Consider the following 17,420-nt stretch of genomic DNA (forward strand, 5'->3'; position numbering starts at 1 on the left):
GAAAATGTCTTGAATATTGAAATTGAGAGCAGGAAAAGATTCCCCTTGTTAATTCAAACCAAAGTGTTGGTTGCACTTTATTTAAAAATATGTGAATGCATTGGCCATTAATTGTTGTTTGCATAATTCATTTATACGTTATTCCCTTACAAGAAATAGCAGGAACATCGGAAACTGTACCTGCAGTGTCTAGTATTCAGAATAATTTCACAGTTACACTGGTTAATTTTTTTGCTAAAAAGTTACCCACTCGATTTTGACCGTATAGTTCTAAAACAATAATATTGTCCCTGAATCGTATTGGAAACCACACATTTTGAATTGTTACAACTCATACAAGTCATATTATCGCACGCTAACGAGCACTATCCGTTATTTGATCTTAAATTTTTAACGAATCAGCAAGCAGATCTCTCTCCTATCAACAAATCACCACTCCAATCCAGCATCAATGTCAACACTTTTGCTATCCTCCCCTTGAGTGGTCACTATAGACAGGTTTGATTGTATTTAAGGCCAAATGACTGTGGAGTCAGTCTCCTCCTATTCTGCTTGTAATGGTTCACAAAAAGTTGTTTTAATTTTGAACTCATTGGAGTGCATTTTTATCAACAAGAAAGGACTTAAAAGCATGAAGGAGAAACAAAAAGTAAAGTATGAATCATGCATTGTGTTACAGGAATAAAATTCATCCATCCATCCATTTTCTAGTCGCCACCTCGTCACAGGGCAAACACAGATAGACAGACATCATTCACACTCACAATCAAATCCTAATGTTTTGCCTTTACTGTTACATTCCAGTGGGAGTACTGTAATAAATTCCTCATTCTATTAATTTTTCTCAGCGATTATGTGAATCCCACATAAAGATAAAAAAATTGTGTTTGTGCAGAGGTAGTCTGGAGAGAGGAGAGTGTTCCATTTTTCAGGTGTGGCGGCGAAAGGATGGAGAGGCAGGAGGTGATGTGGAGGAGGGAGAGGTGCTGGCCGAGGCGACTGGGGAGGAGTCAGGAGAACGTGAGCGCAATCTGGTGGGACTGCTACTGGGGGAGCCACGTGGGGACGGGTAAGGCGACAGGGCCTGGAGCATTCGTCCGCTGCGCTCCTGAATAGCATGCTGCAAAAAGACAACAGAGAGTTGGAGTTTGTTATATTATGTTATAGTGTATATTGTATTTGTTTTTTTAATGGTAGTAGCTTTTGTTATGTGGTTTTAAGGATTCATGCAAAGGTTAACATGCCCAAGCTCCATCAGGTCCAAAAAGCTCCAAGAAGTTGCTTATGAATTCCCGTGATTTCTCTTCCCACTTGTGTATTAGGTCCTGGCTCTTCTCCTCCACCCGGTACACAAAGTGTTTGGACTTCTCCTCCACAGTGCGGACTGTCTCTTTCATCTTGTCCACCTGGTTCTGAAGACGGTACTTCTTATCCTGTATCAGCAAAAGACTTGTGTTTCATTTTTGCACAGCAGGGCCGTCTTCTGGCCCAAACACTCTACGGCAGGGGTGTCAAACTCATTTTGGATCGGGGACCACATGGAGAAAGACCTACTCCCAAGTGGGCCGCACTGGTAAAATCACAGCACGATAACTTAAAAATAAAGACTACTTCAGATTGTTTTCTTTGTTTAAAAATCGAACAAAAAGATTCTAAAAATGTAGAAATCCTAATGTTGTTGAGGTTTTTTTTTTACACTTATATGTTGCGGTTAATAGTATTCTATCTTTATTTGTCATTATTTATAGTTTCTGAACAAATTATGTGATAATCAGTCAACTCATTGGTGTTAATTTTCAATCTATCAAGATAAAAAAAATAATATTAAAATCAAATTAAAGGATGTTATTTATGTAGTTTTCTCATTTTCCTTGACTGGTGCACTGTTTTTTTTTGTGTTTTTTTTACATGTGTAGCATAATCTACAAAGATACAAAGAATTGCTATTGCAACATCTAGTGGACACATTTAGAACAGCAGTTTCTTTCATTCAAAAATTTCAGCTCATTTTTATACTTTGCAAACTCATCCCGCGGGCCGGATAAAACCTGTTCGCGGGCCTGATCCGGCCCGCGGGCCGTATGTTTGACACCCCTCCTCTACGTGGTTGTTTAAGGGTAGGCCACATAAAGGCCTCTGACCATGTTCAAGTCAACTTAGAAGGGCACTGTTAATACTGTATTTTTGAAAAGGCGTAACCCAGGGTTTCTTTGAAGGCTGCCAAAAAAAGGGCAGCAAACTCAGTTGCAATACACTTATCCACCACTTCTGACAATATCAAACAAACAGAAGAAGTCTATAGCTAACGTTATAGATACATTTCTCAAGTGCAAAAATTATGACTAAAGTGGTGAAGCTGTTATTTCATTTGCACTTAAATAGTATTGACAGTTTTATTTAAGAAACATACATATTTTATTATTTTAGTATTTATTTTAGCACTGCGTAGTTGTATGCCTCTGTTTCGAACTTTAATCAAGGTTCCTAGAACGCACCACAATTGTGTGCTATAAAATGAAAAAAGTGAAACGATCTGAAGCTACCACAAATAGATTTGTATTTCATATTAAATAAATTACCCTTTTTCTGTTACCTTGTCCTGTTTCCCAATTGTTCGTGCTGTGTGTGAATGCATAAATGTGAACTTTGATGATGTTATGACGTCTGTGTCGTGTAAACAGTGAAGTGTTCCATGCTGGGCTTGCCACTACCAGAAGGAATGATTTTGTATTTTATCAATCAACTTTATCATTGAACTTTGACAGTATTGTTTTTTTTTCGTAACTTTTATGAATAAACTTTAAAAGCCATGACCCTGACCATGTAGCCCCACCAGGTGCAATAATAAATGTTATCATTATAATATTGATTGTATTATTATGATTGTTATTATCCACTAATGATAATTCTACATGAATCCGCTAATCTCTTCCTTACACTATGACGTAAAAGAAAACTTGACACGTTTATAATCATATTTAAGTGAATAATGACTGGTTGTATGATTATTAAAACTCACAGTCTTGCCACTTTATATTACATTTGTTGACACTATTTTGTAAAGGAAAAAAAAACAAAAAAAAAACTTTAAAAAAATAAAACAATAATAATAATACCTGGGATTTACATAGCGCTTTTCTAAGTACCCAAAGTCGCATTACATGTAGAACCCATCATTCATTCACACCTGGTGGTGGTAAGCTACTTTCATAGCCACAGCTGCCCTGGGGTAGACTGACAGAAGCGTGGCTGCAATTTGCGCCAACGGCCCCTCCGACCACCACCTATCATTCATCATTCAATTCACCGGTGTGAGTGGCACCGGGGGCAAAGGGTGAAGTGTCCCGCCCAATGACACAACGGCAGTGATTTTTGGATGGTAAGAGGCGGGGAGCGAACCTGCAACCCTCAGGTTTCTGGGATGGTTGCTCTACCCACTACGCCATGCCACCCCATAAATCATTTAGGAGGGTTTGAAGAATTTATGGGAGCGTTTAGCTCCCATAAAAAGGCTTAATGACTTAACTACTTTGAATGCTTGATAAGCATTGTGGTTTTTTTTTATCATGGAATGCGACATGTGCTTCCGGGTTAACACGTTAAGACCGGCACGTGCGCAAAAAGCCTGATACAATGATAGGTGGATGGGAATGTATACATGCAAGATGGAACTGGTTTGCAATCAAATAATCTAGACGTGTATGTGTCTTGATGTGTCTATATTAATCCCATCCTTTAAAGCAGCACTGAGTAATTTACCAACCCTCATAAAATGCTTTCATAACGTTTGGCATGATACGTTGACTTACAACTAATTGAATGACACCCCTGTCATGACCTGAGGAGGTCTGTATCGCTTTCCATTGCACTATGCAACTTTGAGGAGAGTGGCAGGAGCCGTACCACACAAAAAAATACAAATTTGCAGATTGCTTTACGGCATACGTCACTTCACCCTTTTCCCATTCGTTAAAAAGACGGAAGTAGATGCGAACGTGCCGCCAGAAAACTAAGAGAAGAGGAAGAAAAACCCTTACGTGTAATTACTGCTATCATAGCAGAAGCTACAAAACAACCAAAGAAACGAAAAGTTTTGTCCGAGGAAACAAAAAAAAAGAAAAAGCAAGGCGATATCCGGATATAAGGACAATCAAGGATCAACATTGGCCGGGCTTTCACTCACTGACGTGAGCTCAAAGACGAGGAGGGATTTTAGACCGATGCTGCCTTGGCGCTATTCCTGTTAAACTAATAAGTGACTTTCGATGCTCAAATCAAAATGCTAATGCTAATGTTAGTTATCGGAAATTTGCGTGATTGCAATAAATAGCCACCGGCTTGATAGTTTGCAGTTCAACACTAACACGACCAGCCACGCAACAGTACTGAATAAAAAATAGCAATGCAATGACTGCAAAGCGCAAATATAAAGTTCGAGTAAACTATGTAGATTCCTACTGTGGAAAGATCAGTGTGGAGGGGGGCGTGGCCTGCGGGCCTGCAGCGGAACGGGGTGTGCCAGGACCGGCCTCAAAGTCAGCGACAGGTGCGTAGATGGCCCAGATGGGCCTTGTTATATAATCACCTGTCGCCCTGTATAAGCAGCAGCCAGGAGGAGAGATGTTGTTGGAGCTGGAGCAAGAGCGCGAGCGAGAGCGAGAGCACGGACTCATAGGGAAAGGAAGACACACAGACAATTGCTGGAAAGCAACGTGAGGACACAATTAAAAATAAAGACTCTGTTGTAACCCTGATCCGGGCTCTCATGGCTATGCTTGGTGGTCTGGAGGACCCACGGGAGGGCAACCTCCACAATCAGTAATACTGAATCATTGTGGTATTATCGTGTCAGTTTGATGCTGTATGCACTAGTCCTGATGGGGAATGTGGTTTTCCCTCTGTCAAAACACTACCACCTTTGGTCCACAGGCGCCGCCAAAATCAACCAAAAACTGAAAGTTCTTTAGTGGGGCTTTAAAAAATAAAAAACCTTATTCAAGTATAAAAGCTGCATGACAATTATAATTAAAGTTTTTACATGTGTTTAAAAAAGTTAGTTTCAACCAAATTAAGTCAATAATTAGTTTTTAGTGCGTGTAAACATACCAAGTATGTGTGTACTGTATGTGGGGCAGTGACGTTATGTTTTGGATGCGGTGGGGGCCCTTCAGGAGTCTACTAATAACTATAATATGCAATTTTGCGTGTGAATGCTGAAAAGCTGAAGCCGAACTGAAATGCTAACCGGCAGCGCGCTGACAACATAGCGTCAATGAACAAGACCTGAAACTCTAGCCAGCAAAATTACCTAAAGAAAACTAAGATGCTAATGTTTGCATAAAACCCAACCACTTTCATGTGGTATCGGACAGAAAGGAGGACTCTTTTTTTTTTTTTATCCTCCACAATGTAAAATTGAAAATGTGGAAGTTATCGGCACTACTGTGAATCCTGTCTGATTCCAATCAATGCAATTCATCAGAATCAGGTAATACACCAACGTATATTCTTGTCGTCATGAAAGAAGGGAAGATTTCTGTTATTCATGCTTGCATTTTTAGTAAACACCTTTAAAATGTTGACAAAAAACGTCTGTTTCATAAATAAGTAAATATATATATATATATATATATATATATATATATATATATATATATATATATATATATATATATATGTATGTAATACTGTATTTATACATATATATATATATATGTATATATATATATATATATATTATATATATATGTAATACTGTATATATATATATATATATATATATATATATATATATATATATATATATATATATATATATATATATACATAAATATATATATACAGTATTACACATATATATATATATATATATATATATATATATATATATATATATATATATATATATATATATATATATATATATATATATATATATATGAAGTTGAGGTAGATCAACTCAACTTGGTCATTTGAAAAGTAGCTCGCCTGAGGTAAAAGTGTGGGCACTCCTGCTCTAAGGAGTGCAAAATTTGGTTAAAAAAGTTGCATGCTAACATTAGCATGCTAACATTTAACATGATTCAAGTACCAAGGTATATGAATCTGAGGTGTGTTTCTAAATAATTAGCTTAAAAAGCTATCATGTTACCAATTAGCATAAGTCAAGTATGAAGTTACATGACTCTGAGGCGTACACCTGCAAAATTTGTTTAAAAAAAGTTACCATGTTAATGTTAGCATGCTAGCATGTAGCTATCATTAGCAAGGATCATTTTGACTTTGGTACAGTTAAAATCAGTTGAGAAATGTGGAATTAGTAACACTTTTTCATATAAAAAAATGTTACGGAAATGTTTTTAATTGGTTGAGAAATGTTGATGTGGCAACGCTTTTTTAAATTGAGAATAAGTGTTATGGAAAACCAGGAATTTTTTTCCTGGTATAAAAAAATTGATAGCTCGATTGTACTGATTTAGAAGAAAGTATTGATAGTGGAACAGCTTCTGGCTCACGTTGATGAATCCAACATTGAGCTCTCTGGCCGTGTAGCCTCTCTGCAAGTTGCGTCGCACGTAGATGTCGTAGTCGCGCACGATGCGGGTGATCAGATCGGATGTGGAGATGCCTTCTGTCCTCTGGGTGGCCACGAACATCCCTGACGCACATGACAACACGGACTGAACGACATAAACCCGACACATGATTGCGAGGTATGTGAATCCTTACCAGCTTCCTTGATGTGCTTATAAACATCCTCGGAGCCAGCAGAAGTGTAAGGGATGTCATCATGAGCCACAAAATCAATCTGAAAGTGCCACAAGGTGGTCAGACACCATCCGAGACAGCCCAGAAGTCGCTTGTTTTCTGACTGCGTGACTTTTAACCTTATGTTTCTTGAGGAACTCTGTAGAGAGGGTCCAAGGAGCGTCCCGCACCACCTCATCCACATATCGACAGTGCCTCAGGGCTTCGTAGCGCTCGTCCTCTGTCATCACCGTGTAGCCCTTAAACTTATGGGTCAGCTCGTCACTGCACACTGCACACACAAACACGTCGCCACGGATTAAATACACGTTCTCCGTTCATTAATATGAATGCCATGAAAGAGTCATCATGTACCTCCCACTATCAGATGCGTGTTGGGGAAGACATTTTTGGCTTGCATCAGTGCCCGGGCGTGTCCAGAGTGAAAAAGATCAAATATTCCATCAGCATAGACTCTCACTGGTCTATAAGCTACAACATAAGAAAATATATATATTAAAAAATGTTTTTTTAATGGGATAATACTGTAGGAATAAAACTCAGATGTACTTTAGAGTAGTCAGTGTACAGCCTGTGCAACTGAAAATTAATCAACACACTATTATGTTAGATCCACTAAGGACTGGACTCTCACATTATTCTGCGAGATCCACTCGGCGTCCATTGCACCGGTCACCTGGTTTCTCATTGTCATCCCATTGGGTTGAGTTTTTTCTTGCACTGATGTGGGATCTGAGCTTGTGCAGCTTTTTGAGACACTCGTGATTTAGGGCTATATAAGTAAGTGAAGTGAAGTGAAGTGAATTATATTTATATAGCGCTTTTTCTCTAGTGACTCAAAGCGCTTTACATAGTGAAACCCAATATCTAAGTTACATTTAAACCAGTGTGGGTGGCACTGGGAACAGGTGGGTAAAGTGTCTTGCCCAAGGACACAACGGCAGTGACTAGGATGGCGGAAGTGGGGATCGAACCTGCAACCCTCAAGTTGCTGGCACATCCACTCTACCAACCGAGCTATACCGCCCCGCCTTTGATTGATTGATTAATTGATTGCTTAAATAGCTGGCAATGCAAGTGAGTATCAAGATGTGTCTTGCCTGAAGCCAATGGTGGTTATTCATGGTGTGGGGGCTACATGAGTGCTGCTGGCACAGGAGAGATGTGGTTCATTGAACTCCAAGAACTCTAACATTTTCTACTCACTTGTAGAGATGCATACAGAAACTTGGTGCCATAAAAGACCGACGTGAACAGTAGGAAACAGACAAGTAGATATTGGTGCCTCATTTCCGTGATAAATTAATAGAGCGGCACTGACAAAAAATGAGATATGGTGATCACCGACTGAAAGGGCCCCTCTAATGCTGACAACAATGGCACTTATTTCATAATTCTGGGCCTAAAAGTAAAATCCACCTCTCCCCAAAAAATAGACACAGTAACAAATTTAGACTTGTTTTTTTTTTTACATTTCAGCACATTTTGCAACGCCCACTTATAGCTCCAAAATGTGGGCGGACCTACATCACCCTGCTGTCGTCACCTACAGACGGCTGGAGGCCATTTTGTATTGTGTATCTGTTTTGGTAGCATCTTCATCCCAAATCACGTTATTTTCACACAGAATTTGAAGGCATAATCACATCTGTCTGCCTGATGCATTGTTGCAGGTTGTAGCAATACAACTCAAGAAGGGGTCAGACTGCATACATTTCCAAATGATGGGAATATTAGGAATATGAATTGAAATGGGTCGGACCAAGCAAGAGGAGTGTCATTTGCAGAGATCATTTTATAAATTCTGACTTTGGAGGAGAAAGGTTTTGGTTGGAGTTTGGGTGGAAAAAACATAAAAGACTCAAGCCAAATGCTATCTTGAAAATCAGGAGCACTAGCGAGGGGAGAAAGACTGAGTCAGAACTTGCAGAAAAACATGAAGAGCAGACCAGGTGCTCAAAAACTAGAGAAAAAGATGATAAGTATTCTATTTTGCATCATCTTCTACTTCTCTTCAAGATGCTTGAGGAAATGATGAAAGTGCATGAGGAAACAGCAGGGAAGTCTTGTAATGGGGATTCTTTAATATTTCTATTTTGTTCATAATGTTGACCGTATCAGGTTTGAAGTAATCATGGACCAGGGCGACAAAAACATGCAAATAAGTGATCAAATAATAGTTTTACATGCATTTATCCACACTGTCTCTGTGGGAAAATGGGCTCAGTTTTGTGGACGACGTCACATCAACAAGGTGCGGCATAATGAGTCTGCCAAAAGAAAGGGGCTTTCCAAGTCCAGTTAATTACCTACCCATTACTGAAAACCTAATCTAGTATTATAGGAAATGACTGCCAGATTTAGAGAAAACTTCTTGGTGAAATATCCGTCATCTGTTTTCTTAATCTGCATGAATTAAAACAATCTAAAGTTTGGTTGTACAATTACTGAAAAAGATGCTATCTCAGCCACCGTAACATCCATTGTACAACACCATTTTGTTGGTGTCTTCACAACAGCCTTTTAAAGGCAACAGTTTGTCAATCATACGCAGAATAAAACCATGAATGACGACGACCACCTGGTGTGCCTCTCTTGGCTTCGGCAATGGTGAGCTTTTCATGGGGGACTTCTGATTCATAACCTGTCGACCTGGCGAAAGCAGCGGGTTCCCTTAGTGCCTGTAAATGCAATGAAAACAACATTAAAAAAAGTCCATCTACTTTTATTTATCTGAAGTTGGTCCTCTCAGGAAGCATCATGACAGTGGACAAGTATGGACGTGCACTGACTGCTGGGTTGGTTTTTTTTGCTTGTTTTTTGGAGCGTGCAAGAAACCAGTTTGGCTTTCAAAAGGTTACCAGGCGTTAGGTAAAGTGTATGCAACAAAATGTCTGACTCATGCTGAAAAACATAATCACGTCATTGGATAAATGAGCAATTACAGCAGCTATTATGTCATCTCATTTAGCAGACATATTTGTTAATAATGCCAGCAGGCTATAGGGGTCAGGACATGGACTTTATCTGCTGTGCTGTTAGCTATACTTTGAACCCAACTTTTATCTAAAATCTATAAACCTCACTTTAGGTTGTGTTCGATCTATTACTTGATGTCATCTGTTGCTGTGTATTCAGCTCTCCTTCGCTTTCACATTGTTGTCATATTAAAACTGTAATGGAAATTATTTAGAAACAAAAAACACATTTAGTTGACCTTCGACCTCGGTTTGAATTATACATATATTTTTTTAATTCATATGTCAATCTCCATTTAACTATGATCTGATTACTGATTATAATGTGCTGTGCTGCTATTGTCACTGTCCTGTATTCTGTACACTCTACAGTGGACAGCAGTGATTCTCAGACTGTGGTATGCAGGCTCCATCTAGTGGCACGCCATAAAATCACTTCATTAAATATTCAAACACAGTGTTACTGTTCAAACTGTGTGCAATGGTACAGTGGCCAAAAATATTAAATATACTCCTTAAATAAAATCTCTGTCGCCTTATTTTTGATGAATACTTGGGCTACTGCATTTCAATGTTGGTCATTACTTGGTACTTGGAGAGCCAAGTGTTTTCTGAGGTGGTACTTGGTGAAACAAGTTTGAGAACCACGGGTGTCCACGCTCCAAGCTCGAAGACTTCTATGGAAATGCAAGAACCGAGACTCAGATTTCCCTCGCCCGGACGCGGGTCACCGGGGCCCCCCTCCGGAGCCAGGCCCGGAGTTGGGGCACAATGGCGAGCGCCTGGTGGCCGGGCCTGTCCCCATGGGGCCCGGCCGGGCACAGCCCGAAGAGGCAACGTGGGTCCGCCCTCCAATGGGCTCACCACCCATAGCAGGGGCCATAGAGGTCGGGTGCAATGTGAGCTGGGCGGTAGCCGAAGGCAGGGCACTTGGCGGTCCGATCCTCGGCTACAGAAGCTAGCTCTTGGGACGTGGAACGTCACCTCGCTGGGGGGAAAGGAGCCTGAGCTAGTGCACGAGGTAGAGAAGTTCCGGTTGGATATAGTCGGACTCACCTCGACGCACAGCAAGAGCTCTGGAAGCAGTTCTCTCGAGAGGGGCTGGACTCTCTTCCACTCTGGCGTTGCCAGCAGTGAGAGGCGACGGGCTGGGGTGGCAATTCTTGTTGCCCCCCGGCTCAGAGCCTGCATGTTGGAGTTAAACCCGGTGGACGAGAGGGTAGCTTCCCTCCGCCTTCGGGTGGGGGGACGGGTCCTGACTGTTGTTTGCGCTTACGCGCCAAACAGCAGCTCAGAGTACCCACCCTTTTTGGATTCACTTGAGGGAGTACTTGAGAGTGCTCCCCCGGGTGATTCCCTCGTTCTACTGGGGGACTTCAACGCTCATATTGGCAACGACAGTGAAACCTGGAGAGGCGTGATTGGGAAGAATGGCCGCCCGGATCTGAACCCAAGTGGTGTTTTGTTATTGGACTTTTGTGCCCGTCACGGATTGTCCATAACGAACACCATGTTCAAGCATAAGGGTGTCCATATGTGCACTTGGCACCAGGACACCCTAGGCCGCAGTTCTATGATCGACTTTGTAGTTGTGTCATCGGATTTGCGGCCTCATGTTTTGGACACTCGGGTGAAGAGAGGGGCGGAGCTTTCTACCGATCACCACCTGGTGGTGAGTTGGCTGCGATGGTGGGGGAGGATGCCGGACAGACCTGGCAGGCCCAAACGCATTGTGAGGGTTTGCTGGGAACGTCTGGCAGAGTCTCCTGTCAGAGAGAGTTTCAATTCCCACCTCCGGAAGAACTTTGAACATGTCACGAGGGAGGTGCTGGACATTGAGTCCGAGTGGACCATGTTCCGCACCTCTATTGCCCTGGCGGCTGATTGGAGCTGTGGCCGCAAGGTAGTTGGTGCCTGTCGTGGCGGTAATCCTAGAACCCGTTGGTGGACACCGGCGGTGAGGGATGCCGTCAAGCTGAAGAAGGAGTCCTATCGGGTTCTTTTGGCTCATGGGACTCCTGAGGCAGCGGACAGGTACCGACAGGCCAAGCGGTGTGCGGCTTCAGCGGTCGCGGAGGCAAAAACTCGGACATGGGAGGAGTTCGGGGAAGCCATGGAAAACAACTTCCGGACGGCTTCGAAGCGATTCTGGACCACCATCCGCCGCCTCAGGAAGGGGAAGCAGTGCACTACCAACACCGTGTATGGTGCGGATGGTGTTCTGCTGACCTCGACTGCGGAAGTTGTGGATCGGTGGAGGGAATACTTCGAAGACCTCATCAATCCCACCATCACGTCTTCCTATGAGGAAGCAGTGCCTGGGGAATCTGTGGTGGGCTCTCCTATTTCTGGGGCTGAGGTTGCTGAGGTAGTTAAAAAGCTCCTCGGTGGCAAGGCCCCGGGGGTGGATGAGACCCGCCCGGAGTTCCTTAAGGCTCTGGATGCTGTAGGGCTGTCTTGGTTGACAAGACTCTGCAGCATCGCGTGGACATCGGGGGCAGTACCTCTGGATTGGCAGACCGGGGTGGTGGTTCCACTCTTTAAAAAGGGGAACCGGAGGGTGTGTTCTAACTATCGTGGGATCACACTCCTCAGCCTTCCCGGTAAGGTCTATTCAGGTGTACTGGAGAGGAGGCTACGCCGGATAGTCAAACCTCGGATTCAGGAGGAACAGTGTGGTTTTCGTCCTGGTCGTGGAACTGTGGACCAGCTCTATACTCTCGGCAGGGTCCTTGAGGGTGCATGGGAGTTTGCCCAACCAGTCTACATGTGCTTCGTGGACTTGGAGAAGGCATTCGACCGTGTCCCTCGGGAAGTCCTGTGGGGAGTGCTCAGAGAGTATGGGGTTTCGGACTGTCTGATTGTGGCGGTCCGCTCCCTGTATGATCAGTGTCAGAGCTTGGTTCGCATTGCCGGCAGTAAGTCGGACACGTTTCCGGTGAGGGTTGGACTCCGCCAAGGCTGCCCTTTGTCACCGATTCTGTTCATAACTTTTATGGACAGAATTTCTAGGCGCAGTCAAGGCGTTGAGGGGATCCGGTTTGGTGGCTGCAGGATTAGGTCTCTGCTTTTTGCAGATGATTTGGTCCTGATGGCTTCATCTGGCCAGGATCTTCAGCTCTCACTGGATCGGTTCGCAGCCGAGTGTGAAGCGACTGGGATGAGAATCAGCACCTCCAAGTCCGAGTCCATGGTTCTCGCCCGGAAAAGGGTGGAGTGCCATCTCCGGGTTGGGGAGGAGATCTTGCCCCAAGTGGAGGAGTTCAAGTACCTCGGAGTCTTGTTCACGAGTGAGGGAAGAGTGGATCGTGAGATCGACAGGCGGATCGGTGCGGCGTCTTCAGTAATGCGGACGCTGTATCGATCCGTTGTGGTGAAGAAGGAGCTGAGCCGGAAGGCAAAGCTCTCAATTTACCGGTCGATCTACGTTCCCATCCTCACCTATGGTCATGAGCTTTGGGTTATGACCGAAAGGACAAGATCACGGGTACAAGCGGCCGAAATGAGTTTCCTCCGCCGGGTGGCGGGGCTCTCCCTTAGAGATAGGGTGAGAAGCTCTGTCATCCGGGGGGAGCTTAAAGTAAAGCCGCTGCTCCTCCACATCGAGAGGAGCCAGATGAGGTGGTTCGGGCATCTGGTCAGGATGCCACCCGAGCGCCTCCCTAAGGAGGTGTTTAGGGCATGTCCGACCGGTAGGAGGCCACGGGGAAGACCCAGGACACGTTGGGAAGACTATGTCTCCCGGCTGGCCTGGGAACGCCTCGGGATCCCCCGGGAGGAGCTGGACGAAGTGGCTGGGGAGAGGGAAGTCTGGGCTTCCCTGCTTAGGCTGCTGCCCCCGCGACCCGACCTCGGATAAGCGGAAGAAGATGGATGGATGGATGGATGGGTGTCCACCATATGGTGTTGCTATTGGAAACTTAATTTCCATGAACAGGGGATCAATAAAGTTATGTCTAATCCAAACTGTTTTCATTTTAATCTATAATCATTATTGTTATAATTATATAGTATTGTCATCAACACCATTCATTATATTCACACCATTTGTATGTTTGGAACATAATATTGTGTACCAGTTACAGGCAGGGGCGCCGCTAGGGATTTTGGGCCCCATGAAAAGAATCTTTACAGGGCCCCCAACACAGTGTCATTATTTTTTCTGTATTATAATTTCATCATCATTAGGGGCCTCTCTGGGCCCCCCTCCATCATGGTCCCCTAGAATCCGTCTCCTTTACCTCCCCTTTTCGGCGCCCCTGGTTACAGGTATACTCCTGACTATTTATGTACTATAATTGAGTTCGCAAATTCATGCCATCGCTTGTGTATATCTATATTTTACTCTCTAATCACATCTAGTTTTAATATTCTTTAAATACCCAAATTATTTATTCAGTACATACATATATAAATACTCTATACTAGAGATGTTCCAATCAGTGTTTTATACAGCTGGTTTTGATACCCATCTTCCATGAGTGAGATCATCCGATACCAATCATGTGTATTACTGTAGATTTTTCGATTTATTTATGGTGAACAATAATAATTCATTTTATTTATATAGCGCATTTAAAAGGCACTCACAGACACTTACACATAATCAAAAATAAAACATGCTCATAAACATAAAAGCACACACAGTATAATAATAAAACAACCAGTGTAAAATGGGCTAAATCAGGGGTCCCCAAACTACGGCTCGCGGGCCGGATCCGGCCCATTAGCGTCCAAAATCCGGCCCTCAGGAAGTCCCAAGTTAAAAATGTTTAAAAAAAAATTGATTTATTATTATATTTATTTTTATTTTTTATTTTTTTTTAAATCTGTCCTTTCTAATCCATTTTCTACTGCTTGTTACTCTCGGTGTCTCTGAGCCGCTCAGGCAAATCATATTGTCTAAAAATGCATTTTCCCATCGATAACGTGACATCATCGCGCTCAGAATATAATATATATATATATATATATATATATATATATATATATATATATATATATATACACACACACACACAGCCCGGCCCCAGGGCAATTTTTTTAACCCAATGCGACCCACGGGTCAAAAAGTTTGGGGATCCTGGGCTAAATGAAAAATAACATTATGTTATGAGATGTTTTGTACAGTTCTAGAAGCAGTTTTGAAAAGGTGAGTTTTCAATAATCCTTTGAACATTGTGAGTTTATGACAAAATCGATTGGAAAGGGGGAGAGAGTTCCAGATGGTGGGGGCAGCGATGGAGAAGGCACGTGGTTATCAAATGAGTAAGTGAATAATTATTAAATAGTAAAGATACTATAAATAAATAGTTAAATAATTTATAGTTCATTTTATGAGATGAGTAAGTTGATCTAATTTTTAGTAAAGTTCAATATGTTTATCAAGATTCTTCGTCCTTTAGTGAACATTTTGAGTTTGAACAGTTTCTCAAACTGGATCAAATTAGTGATTTGTTTGGCTGCTTTGCTTAATAATGGGGGTGGTTATTATTATTTTAGGGTAGCGGCTCCACACTGTGTATGGAGATGCTGTACATAATTAGCTGCAAGCTGCTTGTCCACCAGGGGACTAAAAATAAATACAGTGTCAGCCAGAGGGGATCTGGTTTGTGATCAGCAATAAAAGGCATTAATCAGAAATGGCAATCATTTAATTTTTCACGAAAATTGTCCGAGACTGGTACAAATATACAATACAAAGGAATGTAAAGTAGTAGTAATAGTAGTAGCAGTAGTTTTTCATGCTGGCAAAGTCTCATTAAAATCCTAATTATTTGCTATTGACAATTCACACTCATGGATTTGATGTCACACCACATTTTGTTACCATGTATTCTTTTATGCATGTGTAATGACGACAAATTGAATCCTAATCCTAATATAGCGTAGAGATAATTTTGCATTTTATTGTAAAAAAAAGTATCACCAAACTTTTGACCAGTACTTTATATATTTATTTTATACTGTACAACTATGCATTTTTATTTTTAATGGTAACATTATTAAAACACCTCCATGTACAGTACATTTTATTAACATATTGCAGATATACCAAATGGCGTGGTCATGAGTCATGTCATCCTGTCCCACCCATCTTATGAGTTAACTCCTTACGTGCAAGTCAATAAAAAGTCCATATTAGAGTTTAAGTACAAGAAGTGGGACAAAAAGTCATGACAATAAACTCAAGAGAGATATTTGTGTACTTTACCCTTCGTGAGCGCCCTCTTGGTGGCCGGGGGGCAAGTTGCTGGTTGTTGCCGCCCCTGTTGCGTCTCCTTCCAGCCATCCTTTTCTAGTAAAGTCTTCCTAGTAAACCCGTGGCTCTCTGCAGAGGATTTCTGTGGACTTCTAAGCATACATACTATCGCCCGACCCTGATGACGATAAAATGTAGTGAGCAAAGTTCAAGTCGCAGGAATATAGAGCGCGCTATCTGTCACTTCACTTCCCTGTTCTCCATGCATGAATGCTGAGTAAGATCAAAACTTAGAGAAAGCTATAAATAAATGTCCAGCTGAATAGTTTAAAAAAAAGTAACATTTGTAAGAGAGGGTTGATAATATCTGTTCACACCAACTGTAAGTGAAGTTGAGCATTGTCAGCCTTTGGAAGCAAACACAGCAGAGCTGTGTGTGCTTGTTGTTATGTCATTTCTGTTTAGCATACACTTTGGCTTTGGTACAGTGCAGTTTTTCCATCGAGTGGCCGCACACTGAAAAATTTTCTATTTATTTTAAATTTTGTAAAAAGAAGGAAAAAACTTTCATATAAATATTTAAACACAAAGCCTCTTGTTATTATTAGTTATTATCATCAACAAGTCAGCATTTTCTCTTTGCATTGTGTCATTTAGCTCTATCTTTAAAAAATGTTTACATTACATATTTTATTTTTATAATGTGCCATGATGAGTCAACAACAAAACAAGTCTTGGTCTGCAAATGTCCCCTGGGCCGCACTTATTCGTAACTTTTTGTTATTATTGTTGTTTATTTTTTGCTCTGCTTTGGGGTAAGCCGATCGTGACAGTTTAAGAATCACCACCCTTGAGGTGTAACAAATTAAACCCCCAAAAAGCTTGCACTATCTTTCAATGTTAATATGCTACAATGCTAAGCTAACTGGAAGTTATTGTTACACTAGCATGTCGCTTATGGCTGTATTTAGGGGGCTACTGGTGTCTTACAGTGGTTTTTTCTAATGCGGCTGGAAGTGTTGCTAATATGTTCGCATTCAATTCTTATTTTGTCCCATAGAAGCAGGGCTGCCCCTGCCCATAGGCAAAACTTGCACCGTGCCAAGGACAAGATGCATCATCTAAAATTTTATGCAAACTTATTTCTAGCCCCTTCCTGCTCTGTTATTGCTCAGAATATAATGGCTAATTTCACTAAACACTCTTAATGTGTCCCGTGGTGCACAGGGTTAATGCCAGCATGATAATTGGTAAAATTGTGAACCTCAGACCGACTCACGATTGGTTTTGTTTCAGATTCTTGGGGTGATGATTCGATTCAGAATTGATTCAACATGGTTTTCAATTCAAACCGATTCCTGCAATATATTATTTGGTATAAAATTATTTAAAAAAAAATTAACAACATAGAAAGTGATTCTCAATCTGTTACAGTACGCGGGCTCCATCTAGGGGCACGCCAAAGAATCACT

The 17,420-nt window shown here is 41.8% G+C and overlaps 1 protein-coding gene across 1 annotated transcript; it reads right to left on the reverse strand.

Annotated features, from left to right (window-relative positions):
- Window positions 1-256: 256 nt before the first annotated feature.
- On the reverse strand, window positions 257-16,388 carry LOC133607611 (choline-phosphate cytidylyltransferase B-like). Its single transcript, XM_061962411.1, has 8 exons — window positions 15,961-16,388; window positions 9,350-9,449; window positions 7,123-7,239; window positions 6,888-7,039; window positions 6,730-6,808; window positions 6,516-6,658; window positions 1,245-1,433; window positions 257-1,120 (listed from the first exon to the last, which is right to left on the reverse strand). Exons 1-8 carry the CDS (start codon window positions 16,036-16,038, stop codon window positions 929-931), a joined length of 1,050 nt encoding a protein of 349 aa, XP_061818395.1. The 5' UTR covers window positions 16,039-16,388; the 3' UTR covers window positions 257-928.
- Window positions 16,389-17,420: the final 1,032 nt, after the last annotated feature.

Source organism: Nerophis lumbriciformis, linkage group LG09 (genome assembly GCF_033978685.3).
Source record: "Nerophis lumbriciformis linkage group LG09, RoL_Nlum_v2.1, whole genome shotgun sequence".
NCBI lineage: Eukaryota > Metazoa > Chordata > Actinopteri > Syngnathiformes > Syngnathidae > Nerophis > Nerophis lumbriciformis.